The sequence below is a fragment of the Numenius arquata genome, chromosome 4 (assembly GCF_964106895.1).
Source record: "Numenius arquata chromosome 4, bNumArq3.hap1.1, whole genome shotgun sequence".
Classification (NCBI taxonomy): Eukaryota; Metazoa; Chordata; class Aves; order Charadriiformes; family Scolopacidae; genus Numenius; species Numenius arquata.
The window spans coordinates 75,816,497-75,841,129 of NC_133579.1; the positions used below are offsets into that span (position 1 = coordinate 75,816,497).

At 39.1% G+C, this 24,633-nt stretch overlaps 1 protein-coding gene across 1 annotated transcript in view; it reads left to right on the forward strand.

Moving 5' to 3' along the window:
• The window catches only part of CNTNAP2 (contactin associated protein 2), an 864,917-nt gene that overhangs the window by 782,624 nt on the left and 57,660 nt on the right, over nucleotides 1-24,633 (forward strand). The window contains exons 19-21 of the mRNA XM_074146844.1: nucleotides 1,307-1,552; nucleotides 3,026-3,159; nucleotides 17,891-17,984. Coding sequence (XP_074002945.1) covers nucleotides 1,307-1,552; nucleotides 3,026-3,159; nucleotides 17,891-17,984 — 474 coding nt within the window. The remainder of the gene's footprint in view (nucleotides 1-1,306; nucleotides 1,553-3,025; nucleotides 3,160-17,890; nucleotides 17,985-24,633) is intronic.

Below are 24,633 nucleotides of genomic sequence, written 5' to 3' on the forward strand. Positions count from 1 at the left end.
GTTCCAAATGCTAAAAGGAAATAAATATTAAATCTCTTTTAAAATAAAGATAGTGTCTTGATTTTTCAAAAGTTTAGATGGGCAACCTATGGCAACTTTGAATCATGTAGGAAGTAAGTAAATGATGAAAGATTTTTTGTAAAGACTGGTCACCTCTTTTAGCATTCTTTAAATACAGTACTCATGTGCTATGCTCGTAATCCTTATTCATTGTTTTTTAATCCCTTATGAAATATTCATAAACATACCTTCTTAATTAAGTTCAAATGTAATTTAAAAATTTCCTTTAATGAAGTTGTCCCAAACAGCAAAGCTTATCTGATGTCACTAAATGAATGACTGCCATAAAAAGCCAGCCCAGCCATCCCCAATAGACTTAGTAGGTTATACACTGCCAATGGTAGGCAATTGTGCTGTGATTCCTACAGGATGCGGTCAAAGTCAGCCTTCACTGTAAGAATGTCAACTTTGAATTATGTTTTTAATGTTAAGAAATAGGCATTATTATTATGAGAAGTAATAACAATGCTTTTTCAACTGAAAGTCCTAATTCTGCCAAATTTTCTGTTTTATTTTCTTTCAGGGGTATTGGAACATGACATTTTGTCTCAGACTGGTTTGAAAACTTTGTCTGGGTAGCACCTCCTGGGAGCTACAGTTCAGGTTTCTCTTGCCTTGCTCCCCACTGAGTCAAGCTCCCTAGTTAATTTTGTCTCCCATAAAGGCATCATAGTTATGCAGTTCTCATGAAGGATTGCGCTAGCAGTGGATTGCTTTCTAGCATTGCATCAAATCCTATTTCAAATCTTTGATGATGGAATTTTCATCATTCCTTTGTGAGGTCCTTCCAAATACACTCGAATTTGCTTGTCAGAATTGCTGTTTTTCCTTTTCCTTGATAGTGTTTGCTTACTGTGCGCCTTAAATCTCTCTTCCTTGTATCTCCTTCTTTGGAGCATTACCTACTGCAGGACTTCAATGAGAACAAATCTAAGGTGTGGTTCTTCTGGTCTGTCTGTAGTATTAATACAAGATATAGGCATAGACCTTCTCTGTGACCCAAAGGAAATCTGTCCTTTGCTCTGTGAATCCAGGTACCTACCAATAAAATGGAGATCATCCTTTTCATTCTCATTGGAAAATAGTGAGGCTCTTCAGCTAAATATTAGCAGTGCTTAAATAATGCAGCAGTAGAAATATGCACACGAATTAGTACTGATCAAGTCGGTAGTAATATGTTTCATCCAAAAGTCATCAGCACATTTAATTTCTCTCTTTTTTTTTTTTTTTTTCTCTTATGTTCAAGATGTTGGAGCATTTTTTGAAGAGGGAATGTGGCTTCGTTACAACTTTCACTCCCCAGGGACTAGCATGAAGGATTTGGTTAGCCGAACACTTTTGAGTTCTACAGATCCTGAGATCACAGCGCCTGACCTCAGCTTGAATAAAGAAGAGCTCAGCTTCAGCTTCAGTACCACCAAGTCCCCTTGTGTCCTACTATACATCAGCTCCTATACCCAGGACTTCATGGCTGTGCTTGTCAAGCCCTCTGGTAAGCAACTACTCTGAGCTCTCTCCATTGAAGGCACTATCGATAATAGAACCAGCTTGGCATTCAGCTGAAGGTCTGAACTAATGAGAAAGTCTCTTCACCTTTGTCATGTAAAACTTAAGTACTTGGGACCTGAACCTCTGTTCTGCTGTACTATTTTGTACTGATGTAACTGTTGAATTCAGTGGGGTTTCTCTAGACAACCCTCCCTCTCAAAAAGAAACGGGGAGAAAATAACCCTAAAAGCGCTGTAACAGTCAGATCCATGCCATGAACCAGCATTATGGAGGGGACAAGTAGGCATCCACATGTAGGCACCTTAGTTGCTGAACTAATGGCAATATCAACAGTAATCAGTGGAAAATGTAATGTACTGTTCTTCTGAAAATTGGGATGCCCACTGAGGTGACTAAAATACGGATGTAGTATATAAGGTCCTAAACATCTTGATGATGGTTGAAGATTGGACATGGATCATTTCCTGTTACAATATTAAAACTGTATATAAGTTGAATATTCTTTGATTCCAAATAGTGCCTTAGTGCCCTATGAAAATCACAATTAGCATGATTTTACTATCGTTCTCTTCTGTGGGATAAGTTAGTATGAGTATTCCACATGCCACTCATTTTTTCCATTCACAGGGAAGAAATAAGGTGGATGAGAGAAATCCCACATCAGACACCTAAATTATAGTCATAAAGGTCTAGGGCTGCTCTTTTGGGCCAGAATATTTCAAGTTTTGACCTATAATGGGGTCTGTATTTCCCTTTTCAAACCTCCTTCCTTTTAATCAAATATTAAAATTTGTTATGAAGAGCAGGCACTTCACTTTTGTTTCGAAAAGAAAAATTTGTCTGGCAGTACATCATGAATATCAACTAACCATTTTGACTATACTTTTCTAACAATATAACCTGAGGTTTTCATTTCACCATATATTATTAAATTTCCATAAAAGTCCAGACGGTCACTTGTCAACAACAATTAAATGTGAGAGCAAGGAAGTCCCTTGTGTAGATTATGTGTCAGTGTTAATTTGTTGTAATTTTGACTTTATTCATTGCATATGAATGGTTTATTCTTTAGACAACATCGTGCTTCGTATAACTTAAAATAACTTTACTGCGGCAAGGATAATGATCTCAACAATAAAGTGCTACTTGCTGTGCTCAAATTTGTACCAATTGTCCCTATTGTTCAAGGCATAGCTCTGATTTGTTTGGTTTGCAATCTGGAGTGTTTACAAACACTTTGAGATGCTAGTCGTTGTCGCACTTCTGGATGTGAACTGGAAGCAGCTTTCAGCCCAGTAGCTTTATAATCTCACCCACTGGCTCTTCTACTGCAGAGACCAGCTCTGAGAGCAATTGAAGTGTAAAATGATAACTCTATGTGAAAACAGAGAGGGGAAAATAGCTGGTGAATAAAGATCAAAATACCTGAGGGTGCTTTTCACATTTCTTTCACTAGGGAATTTGCAAATTCGGTACAGCCTAGGAGGCACCAAAGAGCCGTATAACATTGATGTTGACCACAGGAACATGGCAAATGGACAGCCCCATACTGTTAACATCACACGGAATGGACGGGACATAGTACTACAGGTAAGTTGTAGGTTGACTGGCTCCATTACTTGTAGCTTGCAGCGTTTTCTATCTTGATGGTCTCCATGTCTCTGAAGATACCAGAGCAATTTAGGAAATGAAAAGAACAGTATATGGCGTTCTGCTTGCAGCTCACGCTCCCGGGATTTAACAAAAGCTATTCTCTCCCTCTGTTGCATTGAGTCTGAGCTGTGTTGCTCTGAAATCTGCATTCTAGTGTGATGACAGTTGGGCTAATACACGTGTCACTGTAGATGCCCGAAGGCATCAGAGACATCTGGGCTGATAAGACGGGACTTAGGATAAACCTGCACCATTCTGGAGCAGCAGCTGGAAGCCAGGAGGGTTACCCTACAGCATCTTAAATGGCACTAGAGTCTGGTGCACAGACAATTAAGTATCATGCCATAAGTCCTGAGTCTGCAAATGAGAATGGCTTTAAATTTAAATTTACCCTGCAGTCCAGTGAAATCGGAAGCGCTGTTCGGCAAAGATGAGCAGATGCTTATATGTTTGTGTGACAGGAGCCTGAGACAGAGAGTATTATTGAAGGCACATAGCTCTGGCTTATTTAGTTTTTGGTACAGCACATGCAGGAACTTCATCTCTCTGTATCTGTTTACAAACCTTTGAGATAGTATAATACTATTTAAATAACTGAGGCGAGCACGGCAAGAAGCAATCAATGTTTCCAGGCAGCTTTCCATCTGAGGTCGTTACAGCACTCCGTTTTCATTCCCTGGTTGTCACATCTGCAAACATGGAGATTGCAGCAGGGTGTGAGAACAGTTTTGCTGGAAGGAGAGTCAGGTGGATGGGATAGATTAATCTGGATTTGATAGTTCACAAGAAGCAAACCAAAACCAATAAGAAATGTAATATAAAAAGGGGAAGTCTCCTTGGGAACCAAGCCAAAAGGTAAAGGATAGTAGCTGTCACAGTATTATCTACTGAAAGATTAAAATAGATCCCTGACAGTGATTGTTTCAAGGAATCAAAAGGAAACTTTTTCAATGTCATTTGGCTGAGGCTCTCAGGACTGAGAATCACTGGATGCAGTAAAGTAGAATTGCCATAAAATTATTTGCAAAATGCAAGATAATTTAAAAAATATGTAGGTGATGCATCCAAACACATTTCAGACTTTTGGAGGTTGGGAGGTATATATATTGACATATGCATCTTTCTTGCATGCTGTTGCATTGGGATTTATTTCTCTTACTGCTAAATAGAAGCTAAAGGCACCCCTAAAGTTAGTTTCCTTACTGCTGTTAAATGCTTTAATTTTGGGGAGGTATGGCATGGTTCCTATGGAGTCATAGCTGGCTGATTCAGTCAGCTGTAAAACTAAATAGATTTTCTAAAGGGATCAGATGAGGTACCTTGCCCAGCTGGAAAATACGTACACAGTTAGGTATACCAGCATTGCATCATCTCACCTACATTTGGGGCCAAACAATATTTTTTTTTCCTCGTGTTTCATGGCACCAGTACCTGTCTAGGACTTTGAAAAGCCAGAAACATTTTGGTTAGTGCTGCTCTGCTCAGGTAAAAATTTCTTAATCTAGTCAGTGTGCTTAAAACACAGCTGGTTTATGAAATCAGAAAGCAGACACATTTGATGCTTATTAAATGAGACGATCTGTCTGATGCACATGCAAGAATAGGGAAAGGAGAGACCCATGCAAAGTAAATCCAGAAATCCTACCCCTTCTGTATCCTGAAACAGAAGATTTCCGTCAAATTTTGTTTATTCTCCATAAGGAAGTTGATTTTGTTACTTATCTTGTTATGTTCTGTAAATGAGAGAACTGATATGAACAGAAATGGATCTGTTAAGTAGATTGTTCCCTTGAAAATGAGTCCTGTTGTGAAATATGAACTCTTCATGGTGTCTGAAAATACAGAAGATATAAATACAATTTTTCTCAGTATCCAGAGGACAAATCATAAAGTATGAGTTTTCTCTTGCAGATCTGAGCAATGAACATTTGAGTAGACTTTTATTTCCTGCTAAATCCTTATCCAACCTGATGAGCAGCTGGTTTCCTTGCTTTTAAGGAAGACAGCTTGCTTGCCAGGTGCTGTTGCTCACACTTCCACATCTCTACATGGCATAAAAGTGTCACAAGAAGGATTTATTTCTCATCAAAGCTTCAATTCAAGAGCACTAAGTTAGTATTTTTGAGATCTTAACAGCAAGTTCGTACTTAGAATACCTGTCTTTCTAACTTACTGTAATACCCCTGTAGTGCCAGAGAGGTTTAAAAAATCTGCAGCCAGGCAATAAATTGCTACCGTATGAACTATGTGAACCAGAGTTATATCATGGTTCTCAGGAGTTTCACTTTTACATAAACACAGTAAAAGTCTCATTATTGAACTCTATAAGACCTCACCCAGTGTTGGCAGACAGGAGACCACTGATTACTTATATAAAATCAGTTAGTCTCCAATCAATCAGAATTTTAGGTGAGCTTTGAAATAATCATAGCCACAATATTGTATATGCATAAGGTAACAAACAAGCACAAGAATAAATATTTAGTGTGAATTGTTTTCATTAGAATTACATCCCTATTCCTAAAATACCAAGGCAGTCAAGACTAAAGGTAGTAGCAAAGACTCTGTCAAAAGGGTTTTGTATTTTAGTTTTCTACATTCACTGACAACAGACAAATCAATAATTAGTTCTACATTAAATTACAAGCTCCCATTTGTGATGCCAGTGGTTTCTCAAGGATAAGAATAAGGATATACAGTTAATTTAGGTGCCAGGAAAGCCAAATGACATAAATTCAGGGACAAAGATCTGCTTATTTTCTGTTGTTTCCATGAGATGGGAAAAATTAACATTTGCTAATAAGAATTCCTCGTTCTCGCCTCTAGTAAAATACCAGATACTAGTAACTATGGCACACCTCCAAAGCTGCATTAGTTCACCTGTGGCAAGAAAAAGCCCAGACTGACAGATGGGGAATGCATTATCCCAGTAAATGACATTTCAAGAGCTGAGCTTTAGGTCATGGAGGGCAAGCTTTACTTTGTTTGACTTCATTAAAAGGTTTCATGCTTCAGCAGGGTATTTTCCATATCATAAAAGCCAGATCACTCTTTACCAAGTGTTCATGGGTGATTAATGCTATTCACACATCAGTAAAATCTTCTTTTAAGAAAGCCAAGGACAAAAACTCCCTAGCAGAGGTTCTGATCCAAAGCCCATTGAAGTCAATCAAAGGCCTTCCATTGGCTCCAACAGGCTTTAAATTGTACCTTAAAGAACTACAACAGTACATCTATGCAAGGCTCATACCTGCTGGTTCTGTGCCCGTCCCCAAAGTAAAATAAGGGGGGAATCTGGATCAGAGACATTACTGTTCTGTTGCATAAACCTATATCAGTATGTTATGAAGAAAAAAAAGAAAAAACCCGTATGATGTGCTTTAATTTTCAATTGAATAAAGCTGATAGTCAACAGACGTGGACTGGGCCTCTCAGCTTCCATACTAAGATATTCTTGTAAATTCTCAACTGATCTCCAGTTCTTCATACCTGCCTCAAAGCCATTTCTAGAATGTGGCTTATGAGTCCCAGCTCCTAATGCCTTCTTTGTTCCTGAGAAGGATTAGACCCAAGCAACTCTGTCAAGACACCAGTGTCCCAAACCCATGCATGGTGTCAGCAGCCAGGGCAGATCTGCTCAGAAGACCGTATGGAAAGATAGCTGGCAGTTCCCTCCTTCAGGCTTGAACAATATGGGGAACTGTGGTAGAGAGGCTATAGACAACAATACCATATATTCATAATGTTAATAGCTGACTCCATTCAAAGTGAACTTAATTATGAAGCTTCATGGAAATCTGAACTCATCATACGATTGAGAATAATCCAGAAAATTTATTTGTATAGATCTCCATTTTCCAGCTTCACCAGAGGCAAGCAGTAGAAATACCCATCTTCTGTGAAAAATAATTAAATATTTGACACTTACCCAAATGAAACCAAGAAGAAACAGAATTTTTGCAAGTCCATTTTGAACTCTGCAGTACTTGAAAAGAGATAACATTTGCAAACTCCTCGATGCTTAAAAAGTGTAAATCAGACAAAGTTACTTCAAAACTAATCTGCAGTACAAAATAAAATGGTAAACATAATAGCAATAAAATAAAATGGGTGAAGCAAAGCAGTCTGCATATAATCCCAAACTTAAATGCAATGAATATATCAATTTTTATAATTACAGATTAAATTTTGTTCTCATTCAAAGAAGCGGGAACTTCCTTATAGACTTCACTGAGGCTATAATTTTACCTCCTATCATTATTGTTGCTGTAGAATCATACCTAACTATCATGTTTCATATATTTGGAAGCCTCAACAGAATATGATCACTCTGTTTGAGCTCTTGCTTAACAGAGGCTATAAAATTTCACCAAATTATTTTCTGCAGCTAACCCGAAAAGTAATGACAGCGGTATAACACATTTTCTAGAAATACATTTTATCTGTCTTTAAAGACTTCAAATGATAGAAAATTTACCATATCCTTTGGCCATACCTTCCGATGGTTAAGTGCTATTCCTGTAAAGAATGTGAACCTAATTTACAGTTGGAATTCTGCAGACATCAGCATTTAACTTTGCGATCTTTTGGTCTATGCCTCAGAGATGAAAGAATTGTTTGGTGCCAGGTGTCATTCCCCTTCACACTTTCTTAGAGATGCTGATTAAAACATCCTTTCATCTTGTCTGTAAGAAGCTAAATAAATTGAACTATTTTAGTTTACCATCAGAAGCCTATCATTTTGGGGCCATAAAACAATTTCATAACTCTTCAGTGAAAACTCTCCCATTGAGTCACATTTTGAAAACCTTTACCCTAGGATTAGACATGGTAATGGCAGCTATGGCATAAAACCAATGTAGACGTGCCATCTTTATTTATTTCCTTCATTTTCTGGGCAAACATGCAGCCATAGCATCCTTTGAACAGTACTGTAAATTGTCTAGAGTCCTGATTAATTTGAAGACAGGTTTAACTAGCATTTCACTCACTGGTAGGGAAAAGGGAAGTACTGTTCATTATTTGAAAACAGACAGACAGTATTTACAAATTCCATAGCAGCTGGCATGAATAAAACATGTTTTAAATATCCAGGACTTTAACCACAGGTAAACCATAGTTAATATCAATGCAACTGCTCTTTTTTTCTCTGCTTTTTTTCTAATAATCAGGTATATCTATTATATAAAAGCATATGTAATGAATTTCCAAGCAGGTTTTACCTTAAAAAAAAAAAAACCCCAAAACACATGTGCTCTATTAATAGTAAAGGCCTTCCTCTAGAAATGAATTATTTAAAATCCCTGGAGATATGTCATTTCCCCTACGTATTCCCATTCCACAATGACAATGTATTACTCAAACTGCTAGTGCAACAGAAAGGCAAACTCAGATCATTTTCTAGAGCAGAACCCTATGTTACATCTGCGTATTCAATACATTAGCACTCAGTTTACCCATAGCTACTAAGCTCTTTCTCTCAATCAGAAGTCACAAGAAAATGGTTTTTGCTCAGATTTGAAAATAGATGTTTTCTCTCAAATAGGTGACAAAGTAGCATAAAAAGCTATCAATATGAAAAATTTTGAAAATAAGACAAAGCTTATATTGATATAGTATCGCGTTGCTTGAACCCTAAACTCCAAAAGAAATATAGACCCTAATCTTTGCATACTTCAAATTCCCTCCAAGTATAATGATGTTATGAATGTTGCTGAAGACTAGATGTTCAATTCTCAAAAGAGTTTGTGAACAACAGCAAGAAACAGCAGAACAGAACTTAAATCATATGCATCAGAATGAGAAATGAATGAATAATTCACCAATTAATAATTTTCTTACCTGTTCTTTTGTGCTCACAGGATGTCCATGAACTCCTAGCAGTTTTGCTGATTTTATCCTTCACTGAAGCTTCTTTATTTTACAGTGTGACTTACAATCTTTCAGGTAAAGGCAGCAGTTATGGATAGGCAGGAAGCTCATAAATGAGCCATTTCTACTTCCCCTTCATGCACGACAGAGTTGGTCAGTGGCATCTGCCAAGATAAGTCTGCACATCCCCGCTGAACCCCAGCTAGATGAAAGTCAGACAATTTCTTTTTCCTAAGCAAGAACTCCTTTCGCTCATTAGTAAACAAGGGGGTGGAATATCCATATACTGAAGATCAGAACAAATTTCTCTTACTGATAGATATGCAGTGGGGAAAATGTGATCCATAGAGCCCCATCTGAGGGTAGCATCTCACCCTGTAGTTGTAAAACCTGAGCCCTCGTCGTCCCTGCAGCTGCTGCAGAGGGGCAGGGGCAGATGCTGAAGTACATATCTTTACAAAAGTTTTTCCCTCTCTGTCTGCATCAGCTGAGATAGTTTCAAACCTTAAGGCCTTTTGAAGAATATTCTTCTTTGCTTTCTGTTCTGTAAAACGACTCCATAAAAGAGAAACTCTTTTATGTATCCATCCTTCTCACATCTTTTCAGCAGAGATTGTATTGCTGAATTCGGGGGAATTTTTCAGTTGTCTTGTCCCAAACTTTGGCCAAGTCCAGGCCACATATCATGATGATACCCAGAAGTGAAATGTCTTCCTCGCCCTACAACCCTAATTCCCTTGGAAACAGAGCTAGGGCATTCATGGCATGAGGGAGTACAGTGCAGTCTGATAGCTCCCCAGTCTGCATATCCGAGCAGAGGCGTACCCGCCTTAAAGCATGTGTTACCTACATTGCCTTACACTGAGACTATTTCCTTCTTCTATAATGTATATAATTAATTATAATATACATAATGTATATGTGTACGTTTTCTTTATCCTGTATGATTGCTGGTTTGGCCTCAGTTTTTACAGGAGTTAAAGAAACAAAGAAAGGACAAAAGAATCATTAAGTATTTTCAAAGTCTAACATTAAGCCTAAAAAAGTCAAAACAACATTAAATAGGTGCTTTCCATTATATGGCAGCACACATTGGACAAATTAATATCCTGTGAAAGTCATCTTTAGGTACCTGAGGTAGATCTCTTTAATTTTAATAACTTGGCATTATATGACCTGCTCTTGCTTCTGTTAACATTTGTTGTAATTCATCTATTAAAGAAAGCGATAAAAAGACAACAGATATGTGAAAGAAGCATCAGAGAATTGTTTCAATTGGAAGCAGCCAGACTAAATAGTGTCCTTTTCCTTATCCGTGCATCTGTTACATTTTGAGTTATGTATCTACATTTCCATTTAAATTTTATCCAATTTTTGGTATTTTTTACAGTCAGGCAAATTATCCCTGATATTATTTATCAGAGCAAGAACAACTTCAGGGAAATATACAAGATAATTGCACACAAAAGATTCAAGTTTTTAAACATAAAAGAAACCCTTTATTATTTTTTTTCTTCAATGTATCTATGTTTTTTCTGTGTCTGTATCCCATGTTGATCAAGTTTTTAATTTAAATCCCTGAAAAGAAGAGAATGTATCATAAAACACTGCAGGTGATACGTATTAAAAAAAAAAAACAAACCTGTAGAAGACTAAATCAGTGCATCCCAGAAAAAGGGATTTGGAGTGGTTCCCAAAAGAGCGTTAAATATACCTCTATAGAAATTTCACCTGAAGAGTTCAAAGCACGATGCAAACCTGAAGTTTGCCTCACGTCATGCTGGTGAGCTATGTGCCTCCCCCTGTGTTCCAGGAGAGCGGGGAGGCTGCAGGTCTGTGACAATCTAAGCCAGTAAAAAATGCTGGGTTTATGATCCTGCCATCTTCTCTGGACCCACCATTCGTTTACAGCCTCTGGCTTCTCCCTGCTCTGGCTCTCAGCTGATACACGATAACCTGGGTCAAAGACCTAAGTTGGCAGAAAAAAATCGGCGAAGCACTAGCGCCACACTAAGGAAGGAGCTGAACTGCCAGTAATAATGGCTTTGATCAGCCTAAAGAATTACACAATCGACACCCCAATCTGGTCCTTTTCTGTTGTATTAAAAAGATAAAATATTTCCAAATATCACAGTATTAAAAATATTCGTTGTAAGGCTTTTCCTAAACTTTCATCGCGTGAATACTCATCTCTGTTTCATCATAAAGAGATCAGATTTCAGTCATTCCTAAAAGAAAAATAATATCTCCTATTTGATTTTCCTAGTTACCTTCCTGCTTTCTCCTAAATGCTTGGGAGGGGCTCCATCTACACACCTGCACACCACCTGGCTATTTCCTTGGGCTCTCGTGCCTAGTCTCTTTTATATTTGTAGGCATTTTTGAGCAGGAACCTTCTTTTGTTATGCAATATTATAGCACTTAGCACAAAAAGCTCTTGCTCAGGACTGAGAAGCTTTTTAATACAAGTGATAAGTCATTATAATAATGTAGAAAAGAAATATTATGTTGTTCATGATGATAACACATCCCCTTCTTTATCCTGCTATTACTGAAGTCAATAGCAAAGCTGTATTGAGTTCAGATGGTGGAATATTAAGCCTTACAGCATTATTATTCCATAGCATTTTGAAATGTTTTTATAAAATGTCTTCAGCATAAAGAAAAACCTTAGCTTTATAGCAGTACACAAACACAGGCTGGATTGACAATGATGCAGATGTAGACACATCCACAGGGTGAATATAACGTGTGTGTATGTATATATACCTTATATATTTCTATTTTTTCCCCCAAGACTTCTAAGGTGATGTAGGCATTATGTTTGCCCTTAGATTGATATGTCTGTTAATCTCAGGACTCCTGTCAAGATTAGTTTTATTATCTAAGTGAACAGTAATTTAAAAGAAATAGCATTTTATTGAATTTCTGCTTAAATCCCAGCAACTTCAGATAAAGACAGTCTGCCTGGCGTGACATGACTTGAGAACTGAAGCTGCAAGTTCCTCAGAAACTGCCATCTGCTTTCATCTGTGTAGTGCTCAAAGCCACACTGTGTGTTTATATTAAGCTCAAGTGAAATTAATGAGTTTTTAAGGAAAAGTAACTGTAATGAAAAATCTTAAATATAATTTAAAACCTGTAATTCGATACAAATTCACGACATCAAACTCTTTGTATGCAGAGGTTCTATTTAATTTTCATTAAATAATGTAATATCTTTTTTCAAATATCATTTGACGCCAGTAATTCCTTTTTTATTATGTGTCTTATATTAAATTGATAGCCTAGTATCTCATACAAAGACTGCAGGCTGCTCAGTTCCAGTTGCTTACACTTGAGCACCCACTGGATGGCAGTCACATACAACTCAGGAAAGAATTCAGCTTGGTCCCTCAATTCACTGACCTAAAAAAGAAATCCTAGGTTAAAAGTCTAAAAAAAAAGTTTTCTTTTAGTAGACAGTTTAGAACAAAGACAAGCAATAAAAGCGAGCTGGCAGAAATCTCACTGTTGACTCACTGTTGTCTGGTGGTGCACCATTTCAGGTGCCAGGACGAGAGAAGGGTGCAGCTCAGAGGTGGCCTTGGAAAGACACGCAGGTGTCCCCCAGTGGGACAAGAGATGCCAGAGCTAACGGTGGAGTGGGAGCTGCTCTATCACTAATCAGAAATGCTGACTTCTGCTGATGGCAAGGCCAGGAAATCAGTATCAACAGGTTTTATATGGAGATTTACTTCAACCAAGAATCAAAACAACCCAAAACTTCAGAGTTGTTAAACCCTTAAAATGATTCATAACTGAACACCTTCTGAAATCTTTGCCTTGACTTGCAATGAGATCTGAGAAAATAATTTGGGTAGGTAGATTCAGTTGATAAATTAAGTACAAAAGGCCAATTAAAAACTAATGCCTCTGAGCAGTAAACTATCTGTATCTGTTAGGGACTGTAATACAAGGCAGTGTTGGAGTCCCTATGTTGCCATCCCTGGCTCCCACACCCAACAGGACCTTCTGCTTCTGCGCCATGACGGTGTGATGTGCCACGAGGAAGACTCAAGGGGAATCAAGGTCACGGGAAGGATTAATTTATTATTTTTAATCTGGCCGAGATCACTGCTAACTAAACTGTTCCAGGGTGGGGGGAAGAGGGTGCACACCTGCTCATATCTTTGACTCCTATGCGGCTGGGCCAGAAAGCTGCATGGCTTCACTGCCAGCATGCCCTGCGCGCCCTGCTGCAGCCTCTCTCCTCCAGCTTTGCCACAGAAGCCCCACTGGAGGACTCCAGCGTGCAGGTATGCGTATGGGTCTGCCTCTGCCTCCCTGCTGGCTTGTGTAGGCATTTCCCAGAGGAATGGGAAAAAAAGGTGGGGAGGGAGGAAAAGGCGAGAGGGCTGGTTCCCTGCCCTTTGCTCCCCTGTCACAGCACCGGCACAATCCCTCTTTACAGAGATGGGCAAACTATGATCACACAGCAGTTTGAAGGATTTGATGAAATACGTTATCATTATTTTGGGATTGTTGTCATAGCATATGACACCAGTCACAAGTGGTGTCCCCCAGGGCTCGGTATTGGGGCCGGATCTCTTTAATATCTTTATCAATGATCTGGACGAGGGGATCAAGTGCACCCTCAGTCAGTTTGCAGACAATACCAACTTGTGCAGGAGTGTCGACCTGCTGGAGGGTAGAAAGGCTTTGCAGAGGGATCTGGACAGGCTGGATGGATGGGCCGAGGCCAATGGGATGAGGTTCAACAAGGCCAAGTGCCGGGTCCTGCCCTTGGGTCACACCAACCCCCTGCAGCGCTACAGGCTGGGGGCAGAGTGGCTGGAGCTGCCCGGCAGAAAAGGACCTGGGGGTGTTGGTCGACTGTGGGCTGAACATGAGCCAGCAGTGTGCCCAGGTGGCCAACAGCATCCTGGCCTGGGTCAGGAACAGCGTGGCGAGTAGGACTTGGGAGGTGATGGTCCCCCTGTACTGGGCACTGGTGAGGCCCCACCTCGAGGGCTGGGTCCAGTTTTGGGCCCCTTCCCACAAAAAAGACATTGAGGGGCTGGAGCGGGTCCAGAGAAGGGCAATGGAGCTGGTGAGGGGTCTGGAGAAGAAGTCTTGTGAGGAGAGGCTGAGGGAGCTGGGGGTGTTCAGCCTGGAGTAAAGGAGGCTGAGGGGAGACCTTCTCGCTCTCTCCAACTCCCTGAAAGGAGGGTGTAGCCAGGGGGGGTCGGTCTCTTCTCCCAAGGAACAGGCGATGGGACAAGAGGAAACGGCCTCAAGTTATGACAGGGGAGGTTTAGATTGGATATTATGAAAAATTTCTTCACTGAAAGGGTTATTGGAACAGGCTGCCCAGATAAGTGGTGGAATCACTGGAGGCATTTAAAAGATAGGTAGACATGGTGCTTAGGGACATAGTTCAGTGGTGGTTTTGGGCCTGTTAGGTTGATGGTTGGACTCAATGATCTTAAAGAACCCTTCCAACCTAGATGATTCTTTGATTCTATGATTTACAATTGTATATTTTTAATTATTTTAAATGTGAGTGCCATTATGCATTTTTTCCAGGAAAGGCAAAGTTGGAGAACTGCAGCTGGCGGAACAGGGTGGGGGTTGCAATGCTCTGTCATTCCTGAAGGATTTTCCACCATGGCCTCAGAAGAACTTTTTAGCAGATATAGCATGTTGCATTAGCTGAACTACAAAACTTAAGCTTTGGGTGATAGGGTGATATATTAGATATTCTGGGCCCGAATTATGGAGCAACTTAAATATAAAAACGTAGACCTCAAAGCTGCTGTTGTACTGTATGGGCAGAAAGCAACCTTGCAGGAAACCTGTACTGCAAAGAAGCAAACTGTAGCTTTACATAGCTAATACACGGACTCACTTTAGTCCATTATGGACCAGCCTTTCCACATCCTGAACAGTAATTGAAGACAAGGGGAATTTCACCACACCACAGCTGGCGGGATTTGATATTCTGTATTTGTACATGTAAATGCTCACAGTGATTCATTGTTTAAATTGACTTTTCATTTTCAGGTATGTCCTGCAGACACAATTAGCATTCTCAGATAGGCAGCCTGTACATTAGGCAGGGATGACTTTTTTATTACTTGTTCCTAATAGTTACTCTGATAATGGACACCTGGACCATAGTTACAGCTCTAGGATACCCACAATACATTGATAAATGAAATGATAGATTGATAATTATTATTATGATTTATTAGTATTTATTATTATCAAATTAGTGATTATCTGATCAACCCCACTGCTCAGATTCCAAGTCACAATAAAAAGAAATATTTTAAAATTGGTCTAGATTAATTTTGGAAGAAGAATAACTTAAATGTTGATGATGTTGACAAATACTAACGCACGCAGTAATACACCACATTATTATATCAGAGTTATTTCAGCATATTTTGTCATACATATAAAAGGAGAACCTAGAAGATGAATCCTGTGCAATCAGAATGTATCAGAAATAATTCCACTGCAGGCAAAGAAGTCACAAGGTTTTAGTCTTGGCATACGAGAGGCTGGAGGATCAGGGTTTTGTGGATCAGTCTTTTCACCAATCTTCTCCTGATATGTGTCTCTAAAGTCTGTATCTTTAGTTTAAGAACCATACTGGTAAATATCATTACAGCTCTGAGATTTGATCTGAGCCATTCCTCTTTGTCTTCTGAAATAAGAAGGGAATGTTTTGTTCACCTGATATGCCTGCAGCTCCCGTTGACAACAGGTCTGACACTTGTGATGCTGCATGCCAGAGCGGTGATTTCCCTTCCACCATATAGCAATACACTTAATAGCAACCACTTAATTGGAGTTTGTACTCATAGGACCTACTGTGGTTAAGGCTGAGAACTGTTTTGTTCTGGAGAACTGGAACAGCCTGCCCAGGGAGGTGGTGGAGTCGCCATCCCTGGAGGTATTTAAGAAACGTGTAGACGTGGCACTTCAGGGCATGCTCTAGTGCCCGAGACTGTTGGTTTGTGTCTGTTTGTGTGTGGGTGTGGTGCGTGGTGTTTTGGGGGGTTTTTTTTGTTGTTTTTTTTTTTTTGGTTGGACTTGATGATCTCAAAGGTCCCTTCCAACCATGAAGATTCTGTATTTTATCTCTTTGTATTCACTTGACTACTCACTTTCAAAAATAACTCATTTTTATTTTAAATTATATAAGTCTATTTTCAGGTAAAATATGTATTTCTGCTATTAAAAATCTGAGAAAAGCTGTTCAAGATACCGTAAACAAATTGAAACTTCTTACTTTCTGAGTAAGAAGATGGAACTATGTGTTTCCATGTATTTAACTCAAAAACCTACAGTCTAAACTTGGGAGCTAGCCACTAGTCATGCTGATAAACGTTGATGGCCAAATTTTAAATAATCAGTGTGCAAACTGGTTTTGGTCAATTAAAAATATTTTCTGAATATGAATATTTGCTTGACCTCTTCTGGCATCTGCAGGGAAGGTTGTCCCTTTCTATCTATTATGTATATACACTTCTCTTGGGGTTTTATGGGGCAGTATAAGAAAGACAGGAGCCCTCTTTCCCAGTTATCATAGTTTTTTGAGATGATTGTCTCTGCAGATTCGTGAGTATGACATTAGTAGGCTTTCCAGCTAATGAGCTCACAGAATTCCAGGGTATAATGGGATTCAGCCAATCAGTTCTATGCAATCTGCCATTCATTTCCTTTGAACCACTGCAGTATCATTAAAGCAAACTAATCCAGGATAATTATATTTTTAAATTAGAAATATGGCAAAAACGATATGTTAAAAAGTTGTATGCCCTTTAGCATTGCGAACTCTCCAGAATTACTTCTGCAATCTATAATACCCTGCAAAGTCTTAAATCACGTATATGAGCTTCTATCTTGTTTTGTGCCAGGGTAAAGCCAGAATAAAATAAAAAATTGTTCTTCTGCCCTCTTAAAGGCTGTGTAATAAACACGTAAAGCCAAGAAAATAAATAACAACAGTAAAATTAAAAATTCACCCAATTACCTTTAGCAAATATGAACATGAAAACACTACTGAGCTGTATTGAACTATCTTAATAGTGCTATTGCTAAGCGTAGGCAATTTGTTTTCTTCCTCTCACTTTACATTTTTCTGTTAGTTTAAAACAGGAAAAATATAATGTGATTCTTGCGCCATATCAGGGACAATACAAGTTTCCAGTAGATTACACTATTTAGCTAAGTTGATTACTCATTAATTTATTTCTTAGTTTTCACTGTCATCATAATTAAGTTGAACAACATTTTCAACACAGAAATAATAAACATGAAGTGCACAAATGTATGTCCTATTCATTTATGACTTTTCTGAGAGAAAAGGAGAATGGCAAACACCTACATTAGTCTCGGCTACTCTTCAATAGGCAAAGCATGCAAATCTAGCTTTAGCTGTAACATAGGTCCCAAATGGAAATCCTGCATTAAAATAATAAGCTGTTCTACTGATGATCTTGATGCTGTTGTTATTTTTAGCAATTATATTGAAGCACACAAGCAAAAGATGAAATGATTCTATAGCAACGTGAACATACAAATGTCCAATATAGGTATTTTTCAGGCCTTGGGAACTTTGGAAATGGCAGATATGGCAAGGAGCAGTATTAACTGTTACTTTTCCTTTATTGAAATGAAAGCAGAGCATATCAGACAGAGTTGTAAGTGATGGCATAAACTCTGTAAAGCAGACCTGATTCAGTAGCACTGTAAGAAGGCAGATCAGTTCAAAATACTCATAATTTCTTTTCTCTTCCCCCAGCTTGATCACTATCCTCCAACAAGTTACAGCCTGCCAACAGCATCTGACATTCAGTTCAATTCCCCAAAGGCACTGTTCCTAGGAAAAGTTATAGGTAAGATTGCATACCTGGTTATTTTATTAGGTGTTTTCAAAGAATACGGAAAACTGTAAGCATGTGGGACAATGATGTGTGTAGTGTTTGCAGTGGGACACTTGCTGGACGTGTCATTCTTGACTAGAAGGTGGTGATGTTGGAGTTATACCTAATGGAAGAGTCATGTTCACCTTGTCATATAGGCTGATGTGCACACAAATAAGTGATTGATCAATGTATGGGGAAAAAAAAGATACAGGTAAAGAGACACATCATATTTGTGCAGTTTCCTTACCTCTAGGTGTTAGGTGGAGGGAATACGAGGAAATCATTGAGACCTCTGCTTCTACGAGGAGATATTGAAGCTATTTGAAATCGTATCTACCACTGTGAAGTTACTGTATGTTTTATATAATGCCTTTATTCATGCAGTCAGCCCTCTTATCCCAGTGCATCCTTTTGTGGCATAACCATCCTTCATCAGTATGGCAAAACTGCCACTCTGACAGTGAGGCCCACCATCAAGGTCCTTTGGAAGTCTGTAAAGCCTCCAGCAACACTCATCTATACATTTTCCATCCCTTTTATGGACCTCATCATTCTTTCCCAGTGCAGCAGCGTCCCAGCCAGCTCCCCAGATGAACTCAAAAAGCAATACAGCTGCATCTTAAAATGCCCTGGCCTCATTTTTGCACCATCCTATTTTCCATTGCTTACTTTTTCCACTACTGGCATCTTACATGAATTTCCGGGGTTACTCACTTCAGGAATCAATTATTCCCCTGATATTTGCAGCTTTTAAGGAGGGATTTTTCCCCTTTTCAGAGATAAGAGGGTATTGATATTATTTCCTCTAAGTGCTTTGTACAGGTATGTGGTTGCTTGAACTGCATTGAAGTGTTTAATCCAGAAAACTGCAAACTTTTCTTTGCTTAGTGGTAGAAGGCAGTAACCAGTGAACCCTGTGCACTCATTTTTGAAGTGGAAAAGCAATTGACCACATAATTAATGTGACTTTTTGAAGATACGCTTTTCCATTTGTTTCATTTTTAAAATTTAACATATTGAACTTCTGTGAAATAGGAAACAAAAGACCTTTAACCAAGAGAGACACGAACTATTGTCTGGTACTCCCCAAGTCAGTTCTGTCCATAGTACAGAAGACAATGCGGTCTCTGGAAACCGGGTGCATTCCACCTCACCACATTGAATTAGGACGGTTGGACTAGAGCTGACTGTCTGCCTCAGCCAAGCTGCCAGCCTCTGTACTCATTAATTAAAGTGAGGAGATGAAGGACTTCAGGTGGAGCATTCAGCAGCTGGGATAACTCTGCAGGCAAGGAACGGGGCTTGAGTCTTTCCTGCCAGGTAATTGTGAGCAAAAATATCAGCTATAATTCACTGAAGGGTATTAGATGTGGTGTTGGGGGATATGATATAGGGGAGAACTTTGTAGTGTAGGGTAGATGGTTGGACTCGATGATCCCAAGGGTCTCTTCCAACCTGGACGATTCTATGATTCTATGATTCTATGATTACAGTGTCCATCTCCCATAATGGACTCATTGCCAGCGAGGTTGTGTGTCCTTTGAGACGGCAGCTCTCTGTAACGTTTCATTTGTCTGAGAAACTACCACAGTATGGCAGTACTGCATGCACGGCTCAGTCTTCTAAATAAGCTTACCTTTTTTGAATGGTTGTTTGGATCCAGCTGAAACCCAGCCACTCTAATCAGGCAATGCTTTGGAGGAGGCTGAGCAAGGTGGGAGACAGACAGAACGTGAAGGTAGGCAGACAAGAGAGAAAATACTACGGTGTAAGAGATAAATAAGAGAGTGAAGGAAAAGGACAATTCCTAAAACACAGAGGAAAACAATGCACTGTACGCTGTGGTGTGAGAAGAAAAAAAAATGGAAGAGACACAAAATGAAAGAGAAAGCAAGAAATAGTTTATGCTGCGCTAGTCTAAAATGCCCACGGTGCAGACAGAGCTCTGCAACGGAACCACTTCTTGTTCCTTTCAGTTGCTGAGCTGGGAGGTGTGCTAGCAACATAGGCAGATAGCCACAGAGATGAAACCATGACATAGATAGGATGTTTAGTCTTTGCACTGGTTCTTTCTGGACTGAATTTTTAAACACAGTCAACACTGCAAAATCAAAGTCCACCCAGCTGTCTCCCACATAACCCCATGCCCAAGTGCCAGTTTTTTTGCTGCATTTAAGTACTCCCATTCTGGAATATTCTTTAGGCTTTCTTGGAGAATAAAGGGGCTGCAAGAAGTGAGAAGCTCAGATTGTCCATGATACCACCATTCATGTCTAGGGGACTTGTTTCAATATTGGCAATGACCGAAAGGCATAACCATCTCAGAAGTCCAGATAAAATGAGTTCTCGACCCAGTTCCTGCAGATCTAAATCCGCGACATCTCACATTGATGTCATTTGCACAAAGTCATTTATCTGGCTGAAAATAAGAGTTTTAAGTATCCTCTGACTCTTTTGGTTGGATCTTACCAAATGAGAAATGAAGCTTGGCAATAGAACAATATCTGTATTCTGCCTGTTAATATCAAGAGCTTGATTATGGGAATCACTGAACTTTTTCAGAATAAAGACATACAAGAAGAAAAAAGTAGCAGAAGTCAGTGAATACAATTTGATTTTTTATTTTGAAAGAAAAAAGTAAGAAAAGTTTTAAATATCTGTGAACTTTCAATTTATATTCCTCTCACTTTTTATAAGTAGGGGCAACTGACAAGAGCAATTAAAAGCAAGTTCCAAATCTAGAATTTCAAAGAGTAAACATAGTCCTGATGATATCTCTCCCATAAATACATATGGTACAGTTGAAGATTATCAGCAGGAAGCATAAAGCAATCACATGGGCTACAGATGCAAAGGTATCCCAACCCTGAAGGAGTAATTTGTGGATAGGTTCTATCACTGGTTTCCTGTGCTACTTGGGGATTTTAAGCCTCAGACAACTGCTTCCCTGTTTCTGAAGCTGCTGTTTGTCATCTATTCTTACAAACTGCATCGTGCATTCATTATATATTGTACATCCTATTATCCCTAGGATTCATCAGTTCATTTTCTAACAGCATAGGATTATATTAGCATGGTTGGGAATATGACTCTTTTGCCTCCTATTCTCTGCTTCTACTATTGTCTTTGCAAAATGGGTATTTTATTAAGCAAAAGAGTAAATCAGTAGTAAAGAAACAACAACAAAAAACCCCCACCTTCTTTCTACCAAAGTAAAATTGAATTTATCTGCAGACACAGATTTCCCCATGTAAAATTGTCGTGCAGCTGCCTATGTCTATTGACGAGCTTCACTGTGTGACTCTCCAAGTGGCACTGAATGGGGGAGGAGCACAGCTAACACAGTTACACGAGCGCAGCAGTTTGAAGGGCAAAGTAGATGCAGCATCCAGTATCTTTAAATCTTCTAATTGTCACGTCGTACTGGCTAGGCATATTTCAGTGGACCAGAGGGATTAGCACTGACAGAAGATCTGGATGCATATGTCAAGTTACAATTTGCACCCACTTGCGATTACACACTCTCTATGAGCAATACAGGTGCAGCATCCGATTTTGCTGCTGGTCTGTCATCACTTGCGTTCAGTTTCTGTTGTTCCCAAACTATCCAATTTTTATTTGTCATCAAAAATGAATGCAAGGCATTCAATTTCTAAAGACAGATGGGCTTATGAAGAGCACTCTGGAACAATCTTACTAAGAAACTGATCTTCGCCTGTCTTATTTCCATTTTTATTAGGGTTATTTGCATAGGAGCAGGCATTTCTGCTACAGCTGTGCTTGCTGTGACAGCTCATCTGCTGCCAGTCAGAAATGCTCACTTGTACAACACCTACCACTATGCAACACCACTCTCTGCTCTAGGTGTTACAACAATATGGCTGATTAATAAAACGGTGACAAAATGGCTCCACACCTTGTGGCTCTTCAAAATATTTCCTGTAAAGCAGGGGGGTCACATCAGAAACATAAAGAAATGACCGAGCTGCAGTTGTAATCAGGGAGCATTTCTTCTTCTTCAAGTTGAGGTGTTTTCTGCTTTCTTGAAATAATTTCCAGAAAATGCAGTTGTTCACGGGTTTGAAAAACACTGATATAAAATATTTTTAGCCTTCTGGGAAACTGGAGGTAAAGGCATTCAGTATATAATTCTTACCCAGTAAAATGGATTGTGATTTGAGGTGTAAATAACGCTGAATGAGAAATCCTGTTTTATGTTAGTGTGTAGTAATAAAAATAATAGCACTAGACAAATGCAGGATTTTGTGAAAGTGATAGAAGAGAATTGTTAATGTTTTAAGAAAGTTCTTTAATCTGTTAGTTCAACATACTTAGGCTTTGATGGCTGACACAGACGAGATAAGAGGGAAAAGCTGGCTGTCTGGATGACCATCTATGAAGAGAAAAAAAACCGAAAAGTAGAAAATGTGGCAGGAAGTGTAATATGTCACAGTTCAGATCTGAAACTACATTTTCATTTATGCTGCAACTTGAGACTCTTTACTGAGATAGAATAGAGCAGAGGTTTGATTTGCCCTCTAAGGGTAGTGGTTTTGGATGCAGTGTTCAGGTTTGTCACGTCCTTTCTGGAGACCTACACCAATTTCTGCTATGGGAACTTGCTGTATAGGGAACTGATGTCATAATCTGTGCTCTATTAATGAAATGGAGTATTTCTTTGGGTTTTAATATGCATTTATAAACACTTAGCTACACGTAATTAAATATGATTTTGTAAAAGTATCATTCTGGTGAACAGAAATAATTTGAGAGTTTCTTAATAGGCTGTTTGATTGAGCACAGAAACACCAAGATCAGACAAGAGTTGCTCTTGAGAAAGTGGTAGGAACATAAAGGAAGCGCGCTCCTTGTCTGTTTTCCATCTCCACCAACCACTCCAAACCAAATGACATAATTTCAAAAATACTTATATATCCACTTGGAAACAATCAACATAATGTAGGTCATCTACAACACAGATCATCAGTTTCAGAGCTGACAGCTGTTCCGGCAGCTAATCTCCGTAGGTTGCATTTATGTCTCTGCCTTACCCTAGTGCTGTTCAGGTACTTCCAGTAAGAGCAGCAAAAAGGGAAATACCTTTCAGGTCTGCCTTCCTACCTACAAAAGCAGCTGCCATCACTCTACAACTAAAGAGAGATCCTGGAAATCAACTCCAGGGGCCTGGAGTCTTTTCTCAAAAGGGAGTTTCTTGAAGAAGAGGTAGAAGGTCCATTTCTCGATGTGTTACTTGCCTGATGTCAGTGAAAGGATCTCTTATTGTTCCCTGTCTGGAGGTCCTCTGTTTCTTTACTGGTGTGTGTGGTGAAAATAAAAACTGGTCAGGAGACATTTCTCTGAATTCATTGTGACATTCACTGCCTTGGATTGATGGGATGTAGGACCAGTTTACATCTAGCCAAGTAATTAGTTTCAAGCATCCAAAGGAGAGAACATAGAAAAACTTCACAAAAAAATAGGAAACAAATGACATTGCTTTCATGGCTTAGGTGAGGTATAGAAATGGGAACTCCTTTTTTCTTGCATGGCATCTCTCCACAAATATGTACTCAATAATAGGAGGCAAAAGTTTTTAATCCTTTGAACTACCAGCGGGGACAACGGCAATTTTATGAGCTGTAATGATTCTTTACTACTAAATAAGATACTGTCTTTTCCATAGAAGGAGCCCCTGGGAATTTAATGCTTCAACACTTCTAGCTGAATCACAGAAATGACTTAAAATGTAATACATCCTACCAAAAACATCATACGCTTTCAAAACCAACTTCAATGTCCGTGTTTCCACACAACTGCAGGGTTCTTATAACCTTGACAAAAAAATCTGTAGAGGAGCTGGGCGCTGTCATCATTGGCACTCAGTTTGGGTATGCTGCTTGACACTGACTAATTCTGATATGAAGTGAATGTTAATCAAAGAAATCATTGAACCAAATACCAGTTTACAGCTAGGTCTCTGATAATGTAAGGTACTTTGTTCAGCTTTTGAATTTGGATCCTGTAAAAAGATTATGAATAATCTAAAAGTATTCTTCTGCTACACGTCTTTGACATGTATCTACTACTGCTTCATGATCATAATGTTATCACTTCATTATATATATTAGCAGTATGGCAGTCAGGGCTCCACAGCTTGAGTTTGCTCTGTGGCTCTTTCATTTTTGCAGTGTAGACAGATAATCTGTATACAGATTGGATACTGGAGGATAGTTTAGACTAATTTTACTGATAATGAGCAGAAAATAACTAGCGTGCAGTAAATTCCTTCACTAACTTACTTCAAAGTAACTGCCTGCTGCTTAATTTCTGAGCACCAGCATTAACATTCAGTATTGTAATCTCAGGGAGAATGCATATGTATATTGTCATATTAGGAGCCCTTCTGCTACAGTGGCAGTTGAATATTAAAGATGTGCTTCCTCCTGCATGAGTCGCACATGAATTATCATACAAAAATATAACATCTGGACAATTTTCCTTCTCCTCCTCCTGTATAATAGCATCAATCTGGTTGAAACTCCTCTGGGATTTAATATTGCCTGACCTCAGATCTTTCTATCTGGCCCTGTCTCACTCTTTGAAGTGTTTCTGGTAAGGG